Here is an 18,716-nt window from a genome sequence, read left to right as displayed (position 1 = left end):
GCTATGGATGCACTTCTCGTCTATGTTACAGTGATACTAACTATATCGTTATAGATTTGCATGCATTTGCATATATGCATGCACACCCATTTCCGCAAGTGTGCATGCATGTGTGCATTTCACTCTGAGTAAATACAATTCATTACTTGTAGTTTTATTTAATTTTTTTTTCTATCTGCCCATATATGTTTTGGATAAATGTTTTTGATATGTTTCTCCTGTAAAGGTTACATCACATTACTTATTCCAAATGTTCCCTCTCCCTTCCTTATACCGACTTAAACTACCACTCCTTTAAAATACCCATTCCCTGTCATGCCTGATGAAGCTGCTTTACCGCTGCGAAAAACGTTGCATCTTGGGAAATAAATTACCTTGATTTTATCTGATCTCCAATTCCTTTTGTATCCTGCGCCACGTGGAACTGGCGTTCTCCTTGAAGCCAGACTGATTGAATATTTTTCAAAAATACCACCACCACATCCTTCATTCACCCATACTCCTTCCCTTCACCTTCTTGGTTGAACTTGATGGACATGTATTTTTTTTTTTTCAACCATAATATGCAACTGTTGTCCATTGGCCATATCTGGTATTGCAGACCATCCCCATTCCTCTCTCTCGAGCGAGAGAGAGAAAAAGAGAATATGTTCTAGTATCTGGCTCTAATCGCTAAAAAAAATTCTAGGCCATTCACTTTAGACCAATACAACTTTATGTTCCTTAGATATGATTAAATTGAAGAATCAGACACATTTCCAATGTACAAGCAACTCTGAAAATGTATTATATTATATATATATATATATATATATATATATATATATATATATATATATATATATACACACATATATACACACACACACTTCCTAATCCCCCTTGCGCTTGCTATGTTTTAATAACCTGTTGCCCTTAGTTACAGCACATCAAGTTAGGTCAACTGCTAAGTTCAACTGTAAACTCCTGGTCTTTCCAAGTCTAGTCTCAACTGCACATGCAAGCAAGGAGTATTTGCGAAAAAGGTGTGCTCTGTTGTAGGGATGAGCAATTTGAATCTGACAAATCCGAATTTGTTACGAAGTTCAGGAAAAATTCGATTTGCAACGAATGCGAATACAGCCGTGATTCGATTGCGCAAATTGCTTAATCTCCATTTAGTGCGGTCCAGGCTCCAGGGCATCTAAAATGGCAGATCCACATGTGAGGAAATGGGGCAAGGAATTCTGGGAAGGCGGGAACAAGGGTAGGCAGAATAACCCTGAATCACATGCAGGATACAGCCTATCAGCAGAAAGTCAACCCTATGATGTCACAGCCCCATATAATCGGCAGCCATATTGCGGCCAGTCACTTCAGCCTTTCACTGCAGAGAGATAAATGGGGACAGAGAGCAGTGTGTGTGTGTTTCACAGAAAAGCATTCTTACTGCAGCGATTCCCCTCCCAGTCACTGTCTACAGCATTCTATTACAGAGAGCTGTATGTTGCACGGAAGAAAAGCAGTGATTCAGATCAAGCACAAATCATGCCTAGAAGCACTGATAGGGAAGGGAGTGAGATTGAGAGAGAGCAATTTTGGGTTTAGTACAAAGCAACTGTGCGCCGCAGCACTGGTGTGTACTGCTGGTGTTGTGCACAAATATTTAAACATACTGTAGCGCATTTTTCTGCCCTCATGAGTGCATAGCACATACGTACATCTAAGTGGTGTACTATTTTGTTCCTAATAAAGGCTCAAGGGCCTAGATACTGTGAAAGGACAGCCAAAAGTACACACCTGCTGCTATTCTACACAAATACTGTTTTAAGCGTAGTGAAAACAGTATGCTCTAAGTATGTCAGGCAGAGAAGTGCCAGGATGCGCACAGAGAAGTGGCAAAGGCCTAAATTCATCAGGCATAGGCAGAGGTTGCAGCAGACTAGGTGCGAGTGGCAGCAGGAGTCGCAGCAAGAGGCCTGATCTCCCGATATCAGCTAGCGGTTGTGTCTCGACCAGCAACAGATCTGCCATCATCGATTGGTTAACACGGTCATCCACTTCATCACAAGTGACATCTGACACCCCCAGTCAACAGTCGGTGGGTTCCTCAGACACAACCCTCAGTTGGAATCAGTCCCTGTCCTCCCACTGCCTCTGTCCTATGCTATTCCCTCCCCTAAAGTAGTATCTTATGCTGTGGTTTCAGCTCCACTATTTAGTGAGGACGATCTACTAGAGGACAGTCAGCAGCTACTGCCCAGCCAAGAAGTGGAGGTGACAACCGCTGCTTTCTCCACTAGGCGGGCAAGTAGTGATAAGAAGAGTGACGTGGCAGCTGGTCTTGCCAGTGTTCAGGGTCCTGAAGCAGACACTGTTGAGGAACCTGAGGAGGAAATCCGTGACGTGCAGACACTTGTTGATGATGATGAAGCTGATCACAATTGTGAGCCGGGTGCAGAAGTGGGTTCATCATCAGGAGTAGAGGGTTGCAGGTTGCCCGTGAGGCCACAGCTGAGCCAGCAATGTGGTAGCATGGTTGGCAGTCAGCATGGTGGCAGAAGTGGAAATTCTGTGGCTTCCGTGGCTTTGGTCACGCTACACAGCACCCGATTTGTACGGCATTATCCCCACCCTGCACTTGGTCATTCCCGGTAAGAGCCGTCTGGATTGGCTTTCCAGCCATAACACGGGCACAGTATCAGGCTGCACCGCAGCACAGATACTGGAAAGTACCGGCTCATACCTCACTAAGGCCAGGAACCTTTGTGACACATACCGTCCATCAATGACCACACCTTTCACCTTCTCAAAATGTATTATATATATATATATATATATATATATATATAGTTTATTTGCCATCTGTAGGTGGTCTGCAATTTAGATTAGGTGTTCCTCTCAGTTATAGCTTTTCTAATGCAATCTAATAGTTTCCCAAGATGCCTGTGGCTTTGCAGAATGGTCATAATCTCATCACACTGAGCTTGTACCAAGTTCTACAAGTGATTGGGGAAAGATGTCACTGATCTAAATCACCCTGCAGAGTCTTAGTGTATTCCTATGTGATACAACTTCAGCCAGTCTCACTGTAATAGGTTTCTCCCTTTAAATCTTACAAGCAGGAGGCAAGGGATAAAATGTGTCTAGCTGCATCTCTTAGGACACAAAGAATAAGCATAAATTACGTAACAGACAGGAAGTTTGAGTCAGGAAAGATTCCTATGGAATTATTGTACTGCACTGTTCAGAGTGTCTTCAACAGCATGCAGGTCCAGTAAATGCTGTTCTCGCTGCTCCACTGGCAGTGTACATGCAGCAACTCAACCTAAATAGGCTATCTAGAAGCTCATGCATGTAAAACCAACAATCAGCTAATGATGTCCTGACCCGGAGCCATGCATCAGATACATGCACAACTGTAAAGTAAATAGAAGCAACATACACTGGAACATTACATGTGAAAACGAAACCCAAACATTCAACTAACTATTCTCCGTTTCATGCTTCCTGTAACCCTGCATGTTTACAGGACACAAGAGGTAAAAAAACAACCCTCCCTCTTACACTTCCCAGTGCTTTCCAACTAGTATACTGCTATAACAATAAAGTAAAACCTTACTAGGAAGGGAATACAGCAATGTTGTAATACAGAATTTGTGGAAACAAGATTAACAATAAGCATCCTTCTTAGTGACAGCACCACAATTACAGAAATATCAAATAAGTAGTTTTAACCCCTTAAGGAGCCAGCTCATTTTCACCTTCAGGACCCGGCCAATTTTTGCACAACTGACCACTGTCACTTTAAGCTTTAATAACTCTGGCATGCTTTTACTTTTCATTTTGATTCCCAGCGTTTTTTAGTGACATATTCTACTTTATGTTAGTGGTAAGATTTCATCAATACTTGCATCATTTCTTGGTGAAAAATTTCATGAGAGAATTAAAAATGTAGCATTTTTTTTTTTACTTTTAAGCTCTCTGCTTACATGGAAAATGCAATGTACAAACAAGGAGAGCGCTCCTAGTGTGATAAAGTAATGCAAAGAGAATATGAACAAACAAGAAAACTTGCTCACCAAGTATAGTTGTACTGCGACCAAGTACAACTATGGTGAAGGCGTGAAGTGACCCTGCAACGGGCGAAGAACGGCAGCTGCTCCTTATATTTATATTTTATTTATATACATATCCAATTTCTCTAGTTAGGTATGTGAGATATATAATTTTTTATTTTATTTTACTATTTTTTATGTGTGTGTTTTATGGGCTCCTGCCTATTGCTTTTATTCCAGCAATGTGCGGGTTAACTGTTGTGTATAAATACCCTATGTGTCTCTACCCTCAACATGCCTGATGAAGCTGGTTATCCAGCGAAACGAGTTGCATGCCAGGTAAATAAACCATTTTACCTTTGAAGTCTTGTGCGCTGCCTCTATCCTGGGTTGTTCCTTGGAGGGATCCGTTTAATTACTTTACATGGAAAATGGATATTCCAAATAAATGATATATTCATTCACATATACAATGTGTCTACTTTATGCCTGCATCATAAAGTTGACATGTTTTTACTTTTGGAAGACATCATAGGGCTTCAAAGTTCAGCAGCAATTTTACAATTTTTCACAAAGTTTTCAAAATCAAAATTTTTCAAGGACCAGTTCAGTTTATAAGTGGATTTGAAGGGCTTTCTTATTAGAAATACCCCACAAATGACCCCATTATAAAAACTGCACCCACAAAGTATTCAAAATGACATTCAGTAAGTGTCTTAACCCTTTAGGTGTTTCACAGGAATAGCAGCAAATTGAAAGAGAAAGTTCAAAATCTTCATTTTTTTACACTCTAATGTTCTTGTAGACCCAATTTTTGAATTTTTGCAAGGGGTAAAATTTGTAACCCAAAATCTCTTGAGTAAAGAAATACCTCATATGTGTATGTAAAGTGTTCGGCGGGCACAGTAGAGGGCATGGAAGGGAAGGAGCAACAATGGGATTTTGGAGAGTGAGTTTTTCTGAAATGGTTTTTGGGGGACATGTCACATTTAAGAAGCCCCTATGGTGCATTGAACAGCAAAAAAACAAACCACATGGCATACTATTTTGGAAACTACACCCCTCAAGGAACGTAACAAGGGGTACAGTGAGCCTTAGCACCCCACAGGTATTTGATGACTTTTCGTTAAAGTTGGATGTGTAAATTATAAATTTTTTTCACTAAAATGCTAGTTTTCGCAAAATTTTTACATTTTTACGAGTAATAGGAGAAAATGCCCCCCAAAATTTGTAACTCCATTTCTTCTGAGTATGGAAATACCCCATATGTGGACATCAAGTGCACTGCGGGCGCACTACAATGCTCAGAAGAGGAGTCACATTTGCAAATTTTGCCGAAAGCCGGGGGGGTTTGGGGGACGCATGTCCATTTAGGAAGCCCCTATGGCGCCAGAACAGCAAAAAAAAAACACATGGCATACTATTATGGAAACTACACCCCTCAAGGAAAGAAAAATGGGGTCCAGTGACACTGCTAGCACAAAGATATAGATAAAACATGAGTATATAGATACAACATGAGAAGCTATTCAGCTATGGTGCAGTAATGAAATAGTGAGATACTTTGCTTACAATTTGGCGGCCAAATAGCTTGGACCGTCCCACCACGGTAAGGTGATCTCATTGGGACGGACCCTACACTATGAATATGCCTCTGTGTGAATAGATCAGCAGGCATTGCAGGATCTGGAACATCCAATTCACCTTATATACACCTGATAGAGGTGGGTGGGGTGCAAGAACCAACATGGAGGCAGCCACTCCCCCATATGTGTAATACAAACAAAGAATAAGTTGGCCAGCACTATTGATTCCTAACTATTATACGGACCTGGCTTACAGTTTGTGTGTGTGTGTATATATATATATATATATATATATATATATATATATATATATATTTATTTTTTTATTTTTTATTAAAATGCAGTTTTTCCCCAAATTTTACATTTTTACAAGGTGTAATAAGAGAAAATGCCCCCCAAAATGTGTAATCCCATTTCTTCTGAGTATGGAAATACCCCACATGTGGACATCAAGTGCACTGCGGGCGCACTACAATGCTCAGAAGAGGAGTCACATTTGCAAATTTTTCTGAATAGGGGGGGGGGGGGGGGAGCATGTCGCATTTAGTGCCAGAACAGCAAAAAAAACTACATTTGTAAATACATTTCTTTGGAGTAAGGACATACCTCATATCTGGGTGTAAAATGGCTCTGCGGGTGCACACTGGTCACGGAAGAACAGGAGGGCAGTCAGGGGCCTTGAGCTTCGACATAGCTGCCTATGGAGCCAGAACAGCGGGACCCCCCCTCAAGGAGCATAACATGGGGTAAATTACTAACAAGGGGTACAGTGGGACATAAAATTATAAAAAAGCTTTTGTTCCAAGAATGATGACCCAGAGCATAGCCAAAACTAAAAAATATGCCCACCCCAAACCCTATGCTCTGAATCATCATTGTGGGAATGTGATGTGTGTGGCCGTCCCTAACCTGTTGCCTCAAATGCGCACCCCACTCAGGTGGAGAGAGAGCGCTGCACATTTGAGGCAACATGAAAAGTCCCCCGATGATAGTGACTCAGTGACCGATGACCTTTTTTGAAATTTTTTTATTAAAGTTTTTTGGTCAATTTAGTGGTTTTATGGGGTTAAAATTTGGAATGTACTCTGGACTTTGTACATTGGGGTCAAATTATGCAAAATTAAAATGAAGAAGGAAAATGTTTGTACCGCATGGAAGTGTGGTACTCAATGAAGCAGTTTTTAATGCAGAGGCCCGGATGATCTGGGCAAGTGTTACATTGAGTGATGGTGCCCTTCCGTATCCCCCTCTTGTGACACACTGCATTTTTTCTGGGATCGTTCCTTCTTTCCAGTGTGGGGGGACCTCACCTGGAAAGTGCTGGCCTTGGGTTTCTTGGGAAGTCTGGCCTGCTCTTCCCGGTCGCCAAAGATCAGGGCCCTTAGGACTTGTTCTTGGAACTGGAGGAATGTCCCTGTGTTTCCAGCGTACTGGGACAGTACAAAAAAGTTGTACATGGCAACCTGTATCATGTAGACCGCAACTTTTTTGTACCATGCCTGTGTTTTCCGCATGGCGTAATTTGGCTTGAGGATTTGATCAGAAAGATTAACTCCCCCCATATACTAATTGTAGTCCAGAATACAATCAGACTTGAGGGCCGTTGTTGTGGTACCTTGCACAGGGACAGATGAGCTGCAGTTACCATGAATTGTGGTCAGCATAACGATATCCCTCTTATCCTTATACCTGACCAGCAACAGGTTTTCATGGGTAAGGGCACGGGACTTACCCTTGGACATAGGTACCCTGATAAAATTTAGAGGAAGGCCTCTTTCTTCTGCACAGTCCCACAAGCGGACGTGGATCTGGTGGCAAGGGATGTGAACAGAGGGATGCTGGTGTAAAAGTTGTCCACGTACACGTGGTAACCCTTATCCAGCAATGGGTGCACAAGGTTCCAAACGAGCTTCCCGCTAACACCCAGAGTGGGGGGGTGTCACGATCACACCCTATCTGTCCAGCCAAGACGCTAGAGAGTGATGGTGCAAGGGTTAAAGCCGCCAGACCTCTGGGTATCCACTACTAGTCCAGGCAAGTCATCAAATTAACCCTTAGATAAACGTGTTTCACCCGAGCTGCCTTCAGAAAGGTGAGCTCATATATTTAGAGATCAAAGACCAGAGCTGATTAATTAAACATTTAATCTGATAAAAGGTATCACAGTGCTATGCACAAAAATTTACAAATGACATACAGGTATAAGAATATATATAAGAGTTTAGCAATCAAGTTCAGAAAAGTAAAAATTAAGTTCTTACAGCGTAATGGTATAGCAGTCCATGAGAGTGAGTCTCCAGCTGTCCTTAGGATGGTCTTGTCAGCTTGGGGCACAGAGCTTAACAACCAAAACTTTGAGTCTAGCATTGTTTAAATATCATATCTGCTTGTTTTTGGAGGGAAGCTCCACTCCCCCCTCCCCTCTGATCCCCCCAGGGGGCATCTGTTATCTCACATATGGGGCCAGAGACTCCTTACATCCTGCCGCCTCAAAGGAGCCCTTGACTTCAAACAAACAACCAGCCAGGCCCCTAATAAAAATGCAATACACAAAAGGGACACACCATCTGAATGACCCCTCACCCATGTCCTGGATAATACATTGCACACAGTACAATTATAATACACATATATGATTTAATACTCAGGCCTGGGCCTGACAGGGTGACAATCTGGCAGATCAATACAGGAATCTTGTCCCTCATATACTCTAAACTTGTAAGTGTACCCGGAGGTACTCTCACAAAGTTTGTAGAGCTTCACACCATACCACGCCCGCTTCGAGGGAATGTACTGGCGGAAGAGGAGTCTCCCCTTAAAAATGATAAAAGACTCATGTACCAAGAGCTCCCTGAGCGGAACGTGGGCCTCCAAATATTTGGCCCCAAAGTGGGGGGGCATGCCTCATCAGGGTAATGGCGGCATTTCCGAATGGCCTCGAACCACTTCCGTGTCATGGCCATACTGTAAAGCGGGGTCTGGTAGAAGATGTCCCCGGTCCAGTACTGCCTGACCCTTGTTTTTTTTGACCAGGCCCATATGCAGCACGAGGCCCCACAATGTCCTCATTTCAGCTGCATCAGTGGCGTACCATTCATTGGACCTAGCCAAAAATGAATCAGGGTGGTGGGCAATGAACTGCTGGGCATACAGAGTCTGCTCCACCATGTGATTGACAAAGCCATCACTGAAAAAATATCTGAAAGTCAATTTCAGTGAACCCGGCCGTGTTAATCCGGATTCCAGAGTCGCCAACAAACTCCGGAATCCGTGGCTGATAACCCTCTGGGGGTCTCCAGACAGGTTTCCAAAATAGTATGCCATGTGGGTGTTTTCTTGCTGTTCTGGCACCATAGGGGCTTCCTAAATGTGACATGCCCCCAAAAACCATTTCAGAAAAACTCACTCTCCAAAATCCCATTGTCGCTCCTTCCCTTCTGAGCCCTCTAGTGCACCCACAGAACACTTCACATACACATGAGGTATTTCCTTACTCAAGAGAAATTGGGTTACAAATTTTAGGACGATTTTTCTCCTTTTACTCCTTGTAAAAATTCAAAAACTGGGTCTACAAGAACATGAGAGTGTAAAAAATGAAGATTTTGAATTTTCTCTCACTTTGCTGCTATTCCTGTGAAACACTTAAAGGGTAAACACACTTACTGAATGTCATTTTGAATACTTTGAGGGGTGCAGTTTTTATAATGGGGTCATTTGTGGGGTATTTCTAATATGAAGACCCCTCAAATCCACTTTAAAACTGAACTGGTCCCTGAAAAATTCTGATTTTGAAAAATTGCTGCTATACTTTGAAGCCCTCTGATGTCTTCTAAAAGTAAAAACATGTCAACTTTATGATGCCAACAAAAAGTAGACATATTGTATATGTGAATCAATATATAATTTATTTGGGATGTCCATTTTCCTTATAAGCAGAGTTTCAAAGTAAAAAAAATTCAAAATTTTTCACCAAGAAATTATGCAAGTATCAACAAAATTTTACCACTAACAAAGTAGAATATATCACGAAAAAACATTCTCGGAATCAGAATGCATCCCAGAGTTATTAATGCTTAAAGTGACAGTGGCCAGATTTGCAAAAAAGGCCTGCGTCCTTAAAGGGGTTCTCCAGTGCTTAGACATCTTATCCCCTATCCAAAGGATAGGGCATAAGATGCCTGATCGCGGGAGTCCCGCTGCTGGGGACCCCCGGGATCTTGCACGCGGCTCCCCGTTTGTAATCAGTGCCCGGAGCACGTTCGATCCGGGTCTGATTACCGACGACCACAAGCTCTGCAGCGTGTGATGTCACGCCTCTGCCCCCGTGTGATGTCACACTCCACCCATCAATGCAAGCCTACGGGAGGGGGCGCGATAGCTGTCACACGGGGGTGGAGGCGTGGCGTCACACAGGGGTGGAGGCATGGCGTCACACGGGGGGTGGAGGCGTGACGTCACACGGGGGGTGGAGGCGTGACGTCACACGGGGGGTGGAGGCGTGATGTCACACACCGCCGGCCTTGTGGTCGTCAGTAATCAGACCCAGAGCGAACACACTCCGGGGACTGATTACAAACGGGGTGCCGTGTGCAAGATCCCGGTGGTCCCCAGCGGCGGGACTCCCGCGATCAGGCATCTTATCCCCTATCCTTTGGAAAGGGGATAAGATGTCTAAGCACTGGAGAACCCCTTTAAGGTGAAAATGAGCTGCGTCCTTAAGGGGTTAAAGGGGAAATGATGCGCTTAACTTTTAACTTTCCCCGTGCCCGGGCTGCAAAAACTAAAAACACAAACTTTAACTCACCTTCCTACGTTCCCCTGTTGCGCTCGAGCCAGCTCCTCAAATGACAGGGCGCTCAGCCTATCACCGGCCGAAGTCAGATTTCACTGCAGGTGGAGATTCGCTGACCGCAGTGTGATGTTCCAAGCCTAAGAAGCAGGGAGCCGAGCAGCACTGGAGGAATGGTACTCAGATACTGGCACAACGGAGGAATGTAGGAAGGCGAGTTAAAGTTTGTTTTTATAGTTTTTACAGCACGGGCACAGGAAAAGTTAAAAGTTTAGCGCCGCATTTCTCCTTTAACTTTTACAGAAATGTGTCTTTTTTACCATTCTAACTATGTATATGCTAAATGTATCAACCAAAATTTACTACTAGCAAAGTAGGTTGTGTCATAGATTTAATAAAGTTATTGCATAATGGGACAGATGTCAAATTTAAGAAGGCAAAATTAGGTCATGTTCTAAAGGAGTTAATGGGAAATAATCCATACCTTCCACAATCTTGTCATCTTCACCTGGATCAAAACTAACATCAGGTGTGTCCACACGAATGATTGATTTGTTGAGCAACCTGAAAGCTTCTTTCACATGCTTTGGTTGAACCTGTGGGTGTTTTAGGACATTATGTCATCTAAATAAAAGCTTTCAAGTAACATTATTTTTCATAAATTAGATACAATGTAAGATGGCATTATATGGGTTTAATGTAATTTAGACATGACAAAATCTTACCTCATCTGAGCAGTGCATGCGGGCCATGCTTTCAGATAATCTAATTAAACTTTCAAGCTGTCTGACTGTAATTCTCCATGCAGATTTCGTAACCCCACTACCGTCACGCTGTCGAAGACGACGGTATTGTTCAACAATAAACTCTTCCGCCTCCTTAGTGATCTTTGTGATTGCAAGAAAAACACATCCGTCAAATAATAAATTAATGCTTTGCAAAATACATATAAATTTAAAACACACATACATACATATATATATATATATATATATACACACATATATATACACATATATATATATATATATATACACACACACACATATATATATATATATATATATATATATATATATATATATATATATATATATATATATATATATATATATATATATACATACACACACACACACACACACACACACACACACACACACTAGCCGAGTACTCGGCGCTGGCCGTTTTTTCCTACCTAATCCTTGTGGGGGAGGAAAAGCAAATGCTGTCATATGCTGTCCTCAAATCCCAACCCCATAATCTGACCCCATATCTAATCCTGGTTTCTAACCCTCATATCCTATCCTCAGGTGGGACTGAGTTGTGATGAAGATATTGTAAACTGAAAAGAAAAGAAAAGTTCGTCAGGAGATGCAGAGCGGAGCTTGTGGAGTAAGGTACCAGAAGTCCCATATACTTGTATGGGACTTGAAACAAAAACCCCATCCTTCACATAAGGGGGTAGAGGTTAGGGTTATTTTAACTATTATATATTTTTATTTGACATAAGTAACATGTGACCAAGTATTAGCGAAATATCTCCAGCCGTACTAAAGTTATTCTGGAACATATATTTTCCATAGAATTGTATTAGACTTTAAACAAAAACACTGACCCTCGCAAATGGGGGGGTAGGTTAGGGTTTAATTAAACTACATTTTTACTGGACATAAGTACCATGTGACAGAGTATTCTCGAAATATCTCCAGCCATTTGGAAGTTATGCAGTAACCTATATTTCCCATAGAATTGTATGGGACTTTAAACAAGAACCTTGAGGTTAAGGGTTTAATTACCTATCCTATGTTTGTTGTTGATTAGATATTACATGTGTACCAAGTTTCATGGCAATATCTTTAGCCATTTGAAAGTGATGCTGGAACATACACGTACACACACATTGAGAGAATATAAATATATATATATATATATATATATATATATATTTTATTTTTATTTTTTTTCACACGCATATACATTTATACACACACACACACACACACACACACACACACACACACACACACACTAGCTGAGTACCCGGTGTTGCCCGTTTTTTCCTTCCTAATCCTTGTTGGGGAGGAAAATAAACTAAAGGAGGAAGCTTCTTTTGACTTCATATCCCATCCTCATATATTGTTTTCATATCCCAACCCCATGTCCCGTCCTCCTGTCCCATCCCGCCCTCCTGTCCTGACCTCATGTGAGACTGATTTGTAATGAAGATATTGTAAGCTGAAAATAGAAGGGGACGTGGCTTTGTGGGACTGGGCATGATTTGCAAGCCAGACCGATGCACAAAAAGGGTAGAGAATAAAGGAGTGGGGTTTAATCAGTGCGCGTGTCTTCACGAGATGGGGTGTGACTTGCAAGCCGGACTGACACAATTACCAGGAAATGTAGAGCGGCGGAGCTTGGGGAGTAAGGTACTGGAAGTCCAATACACTTGCATGGGACTTGAAACAAAAACCCATCTTTTATATAAGGGTGTAGGTAAGGGTTAATTTATGTATTTTTATTTGACATAAGTAATACATGTACCAGGTATTATTGAAATATCTCCTGCCTTACTGAAGTTATGCCGGAACATACATTTCCCATAGATTTGCATGAGACAAAAACCCTGACCCTCACAAATGGGTGTAGTTAAGGGTTAAATTAACTATCCTATAATTTTAGTGGACATATAAATAACATGTGACCGAGTATTATTGAAATATCTCCAGACGTTTGGAAGTTATGCAGTAACCTATTTCCCATAGACTTGTATGGGACTTTAAACAAAAAACCCCGACCCTGACAAATGGGGGTGAGTAAGGGTTAAATTACCTATCCTATGTTTGTTGTTGACATAAAAGTAACATGTGTGCCAAGTTTCATGTTAATATCTTTGGCCGTTTGGACGTGATGCTGGAACAAACACATTGAATATATGGGCAATAGAATATATAATATAATAATATATATATATATATATATATATATATATATATATATATATAAATAAATAAATAGAAAAAAAAAAAATATATATATATATATATATATATATATATATTATATATATACATATACACAGGGGTGTGGAAATAAAAAAAAATATAAAACTACTTGTCCAAGGGACTAAAGCGGAACACAATCTACTTGTCCCTCAAGAAAATCCACTTGTCCTGGTAGAAGAAATTATTTCAACCAAAATAGTACGATTCACCCCACTAGACCACCAGGGATGGATATAAGATCCCTTTAGATACTGCTGTCAACTTAGACAGCGGTGATCTAATGGTATAATAGCGGCCATGGTAATCGCATCATGCCAGGCTATTAGCGGCAGGAGAGCTGTAGCTAGCTCCTTTTACACCCGAGGCAAGTGCGTGCCCCCCCCCCCCCACCCCCCATCTGACCCCTATAACTCCAACTTTTCCATACACAGGGATGTACGAGGGTAATCTTATGTGTCGTGATCTGTAGTTTTTATCGGAACCATTTATTATCAGAACTTTATTAGGAAGGGGCTTATTCACATATATACGCACTTATTAAAATATTTTAATCACTATTTTTCAGTCTTCATAGGGACTTATATATGGAGTCTTTTGATTGGAAAACACTGAACAACGCTGTGTTACTGGGGGGGGGGGGGGGGGGGTTCTGCTTCTCCAGTTTATATGGTGCATTTTATTTACTCTAATGTATGTGTCAGAAAATGCTGGAAGTTGCATTTAGTTACTAGATAACTACAACACCCAGCATGCCCTGATACAGCCTATGGTTCTGTGGGTGTTGCAGCATGTTGCACTGTATAGTAGTACAGTTAAGGTTATTGTGTAACATGCTGGGAGTTGTAGTTTTGGTTCGTGTCAGCTGCAGAGCCATAGGATGTGTCAAGGAATACTGGGAATTGCAGTTAGTAACTACAACCCCCAGCATGCCCTGATGCAGCCTATGGTTCTGTGGGTGTTGCAGCATGTTGCACTGTATAGTAGTACGGTTAAGGTTATTGTGTAACATGCTGGGAGTTGTAGTTTTGGTTAGTGTCTGCTGCAGAGCCATAGGCTGGGACAAGGAATACTGGGAATTGCAGTTAGTAACTACAACACCCAGCATGCCCTGATGCAGACTATGGCTCTGCAGCTGACCCGAACCAAAACTACAACTCCCAGCATGTTACACTTTATAGTTCTACAGTTTAGATTATGGTGCAACATTCTGGAAGTTGTAGTTTTGGTTCGGGCGTGCTTGCGTGCATCCGTGGGGCTCTTTGTTGGCGGGTGAGTATGAAGGGGGGGATTCTGCTGTGTGAATTCACAATAAATTATCATCTTGCATCGTGCTTTTGTGCTGGACATTCTTCTATTGTACATACATATATAACCACCCTTCCCGCCGCTTGCATGCTCGGCCTCCTCACCTGAGCTTCACACCCCCTGCTCTACATTACACAAGAAGCAGGGGGAGAGCGAGGACGTATACAGCTCGGTACACAGCTCCTCCCTCCCCCACACACAGCTCCATCCCCCTCCCCCTGCTCTGTCTCCCCAGAACCTGATCTACCACGGAGAGGCTGCAAGTTTGCACGGGGAAAACACAGAGCGGGGGGGGGGGGGGGGGGGGGAGGAGAGAGGACGTCAGTGCATGGGGCTGGAAAGGATTTCTGTGTGTGAAGGAGGACAGACCGCACTGCACGGGCTGGTTCGGAAATCTCACCGCACACCGGCACCTCAGGGGCTAAGAGCAGACTTGTGTGTGCGCAGGGGGTTCTCTGAGCAGCGCCCCCAGCTACTGAAATCAGTATACCCTGAGCGCCGGTGTGAGGTGCAGACTTGCATCGGCTCCTGCGTCTCACCGGTTTCACTTTTTTTGCTTCCCTCTCCCTCTCCCTTTCTCCCTCTCTACCTTTTTTCTTTCTTCTCTTTTTTCCCCCCTTTTTCTTCTCCTTTAGCTTCTTGCTTCCCACCCCCCTTTTTCCCCCCTTTCTCTTTCCTCCTTTTGCCTTTTTCTCCCCCTTATTTCTCATCCTTATTATATAATTTTTTTCCTTTTTTCTCTTTTTTCCCCTTTCTCGTTTTCCTTTCCCCCCTTTTCTTTCCCCCCTTTTTTTCTCTCTCCTCCCTGTTTCCCCACCCCCCGCGCGTTTTCCCTTTCCATTCTTTTTCTCCCCCCCTTTTTTCTTAGTTTTTTTCTTATTTTTTTTCTTTTCCCCCTTTATTCTTCCCCTTTTTATTAGTTTTTTTTCCATCTTTTCATTTTATTTATTTTTATTTTTTTCAATTTTGTAACTTTTTTTTAATTTTTTTTATCATTTTCATATTTTTCATAATTCTTTGAGTTTTTTTCTTTTACATTTTCATTTTTTTATTCTCCTTTAATACTTTATTCTATTACTGCTCGGTGTAATATTATATTATTAATTGGTATTTTATCCTTTTTTATAGCACGAAACACTTTTCCACAAAGATATTTGTGAATGAAGATATCTAGATGTCGCCGACCTGCAGCCGATGTTCAATTTATAAGATTTGTATGTAATGCAATAGATGATTGTATTTTATTTATTGTAAAACAGTGGTTCACCACAATTGCAAGTCTTCATTATCTGTAAAAATAAAAATAGCCCTTTTTGTAGATCTCTATGCCATTCCCTATTTTTCTTTCACATAGATTACAGTAAATTAAAACATACGCAGCGTTTTTGCCCAATATTTATGTATTATTGGTCTGCACGCGCAGATGTCCATATACTCCAGGATCCTTAGTGTAAGGCTGCATTCACACCACGTTTTTGCAATACAGTTCCCGTATCAGGTTTTTGAGGAAAAATGGATTCCTCAAAACCTGACTAAAATGTATCAAAACGTGTGTACAAATTTTAACCCGTATACAGTTAAAAACCGTATACGGTTTGAAAAAATGACATCCGGTTGCATCCGTTTTTTTAAAGAAAAAAAAAAACTTATACGTTTTTAACTTTTCACTCCATTTTGAATAAAGTTTTACTTGTTTGATTGAAATTCCAAGAAAAAAAACTGCAAAGTCAAAAACCGTATGGTGAAAACCAGATGGAACTGTATGCACATACATTTCTATACGGTTCCCATTGACTCCCATGTTAAAAAAAACGTATACGGTTTAATACAGTTTTTCAACAGGACCTAAAACCGTGGTAGACTACAGTTTTGGGTAAAGGAAAAAAACCTGACAAAACCGTGCAGGATGCAAAACGGACACAACCTGATGCATCTTTTGGCATATGGTTTTCAATGGAGAGTCAATGCATACGTTTTCCAATACGGTTCCATACGTTTTTTACATAGAAAACGTACATGGGAACTGTACTGCAAAAACGTGGCGTGAATGCACCCTAAGTCAGTTGCACCCCAAGTCAGAGACGTGAGACAGTCAGTGTAAAGAGGACTGACGCGTGCGCAGTATGCTGCCGTAGGCTAGTAAGGGCATTGGCATGGTCTCTCCTATAAGGAGAGAACGGTGAGTGACGTCACACATGTGCAAGCGCTGTGCGATTGTTTACAAACAGAAGCTTGCAATGCCGGTGAATCTCCGTTATGAACATCAAGGGCACAGGTCAGCGATCTAGATACCTCATATTATAAGTACAACACTGAACATCCATATGATGTATAGCACTTTATATTTGACATTGTATTTTAAGATTTTATATGTAATCCATTATGGTCACTATGACTACGTATACACATGTCTTAATGGACCAATGGGAACACTTTGGGGATGTGTCTTCTTAATGATGTAACACTTACACCTGTATTTGTTGCTATGCGCTGCGAGGCGCAATGACGAGTGACGTCTTCAACGCGACGTCACTCGTCATTGCGCAGCGCAACGACGCAGGAGACGCCACACCGGAGCCAGAAGCAGCGTGGACCTGCCCCCGGCAATGGGCAATTATAAAACCGGGGATGGGGGAGGCAATGGGGCAGCGGCGGCGGCAATGGGGCAGTGGCGCCGATAGCCAGGGGGAGAGAAGCTTCGGCAGCAGGGCTCTAAACCCCAGGAAAGGCAGGGGGAGAGAACCGGGCAGCAACGGCCTCTCTCCCCCTGCCTTTCCTCGGGCTTCTGCGGGGTCAGAAAAAACGGGGATGGGAAAGGCAATGGGGGCAGCGGCGCCGGCAGTCTCTTGACCCAAGGATAGGCAGGGGCAGAGAATCGGGCAGCGACGGCAGGTCTCTGGACCTGCAAAAGCCGCTGCAGTTCATTGATTTAAAGCGCTCGCTTTAAATCATTAAACTGCCACGGCTTATCGGTGTATAACAAGCAGACTTTAGGCTAAAAATTTTAGCCTAAAAAATGCGTGTTATACGCCGATAAATACGGTATATATATATATATATATATATATATATATATATATATATATATATCTCTATCTATATATACAATTGGTATATTTCACAGCAAAAAGTATGCAGACTCCCAATTTCAAAAAAGGCTGTGGTCTTTATTTAGGTCATCAGCAGTGCAACGTTTCGGCTATAGTGTAGCCTTTGTCATGCTTGACAAAGGCTACACTATAGCCGAAACATTGCACTGCTGATGACCTAAATAAAGACCACAGCCTTTTTTGAAATTGGGAGTCTGCATACTTTTTGCTGTGACCTATACCAATTGGATGTTCTGTATCTGGACTGGTTATCCAGATGGTCACGGGCATAAGAGAAGGGACTAGTGCTGTCTTCCCCCTTGGACATATATATATATATCTGAATACCCGGCGTTGCCTGGTTTTTCCTTCATAATCCTTGTTGGGGAGGAAAATAAACATAGGAGGAAGCTTTTGACTTCCTATCCCATCCTCATATATTGCTGTCGTATCCCAACCCCATATCCCGTCCTCATACCCCGTCCTCCTATCTCGACCTCCCATCCCGTCCTCATATCCCGACCCGTAATATGTGTACCAGGTATTGAAATATCTCCAGCCGTTTGGAAGTTATGTGGGAACATATATTTCCCATAGACTTGTATGGGACTTTAAACAAAAACCCCAACCCTGGCAAATGGGGTTGAGTAAGGGTTAAATCACCTATCCCATGTTTGTTGTTGACATATAAATAACATGTGTGCCATGTTTCATGTCAGTATCTTTAGCCGTTTGGAAGTTTTTGTGGAACATACATACATACACACACACACACACACACACACACACACACGTTGAGTTATATATATAGCAACAGGAGAATATAGATATAAAATATATGCTGAATACCGGTGTTGCCTGTTCTTCCTACCTTAAAGGGGTACTCCGCCCCTAGACATCTTATC

At 42.0% G+C, this 18,716-nt stretch overlaps 1 protein-coding gene across 1 annotated transcript in view; it reads right to left on the bottom strand.

Moving 5' to 3' along the window:
- LOC130273447 (maternal DNA replication licensing factor mcm6) overlaps positions 1-18,716 on the bottom strand; it is a 321,467-nt gene that overhangs the window by 25,445 nt on the left and 277,306 nt on the right. Inside the window, exons 14-15 of the mRNA XM_056520266.1 lie at positions 11,138-11,299; positions 10,897-11,008 (exon numbers count right to left, since the gene is read on the bottom strand). Coding sequence (XP_056376241.1) covers positions 10,897-11,008; positions 11,138-11,299 — 274 coding nt within the window. The remainder of the gene's footprint in view (positions 1-10,896; positions 11,009-11,137; positions 11,300-18,716) is intronic.

This window comes from Hyla sarda, chromosome 5 (genome assembly GCF_029499605.1).
Source record: "Hyla sarda isolate aHylSar1 chromosome 5, aHylSar1.hap1, whole genome shotgun sequence".
In the NCBI taxonomy this organism is placed as follows: Eukaryota; Metazoa; Chordata; class Amphibia; order Anura; family Hylidae; genus Hyla; species Hyla sarda.
The sequence above is the reverse complement of the archived record's forward strand: the minus strand, read 5'-3'. Positions and strand labels throughout refer to the sequence as shown.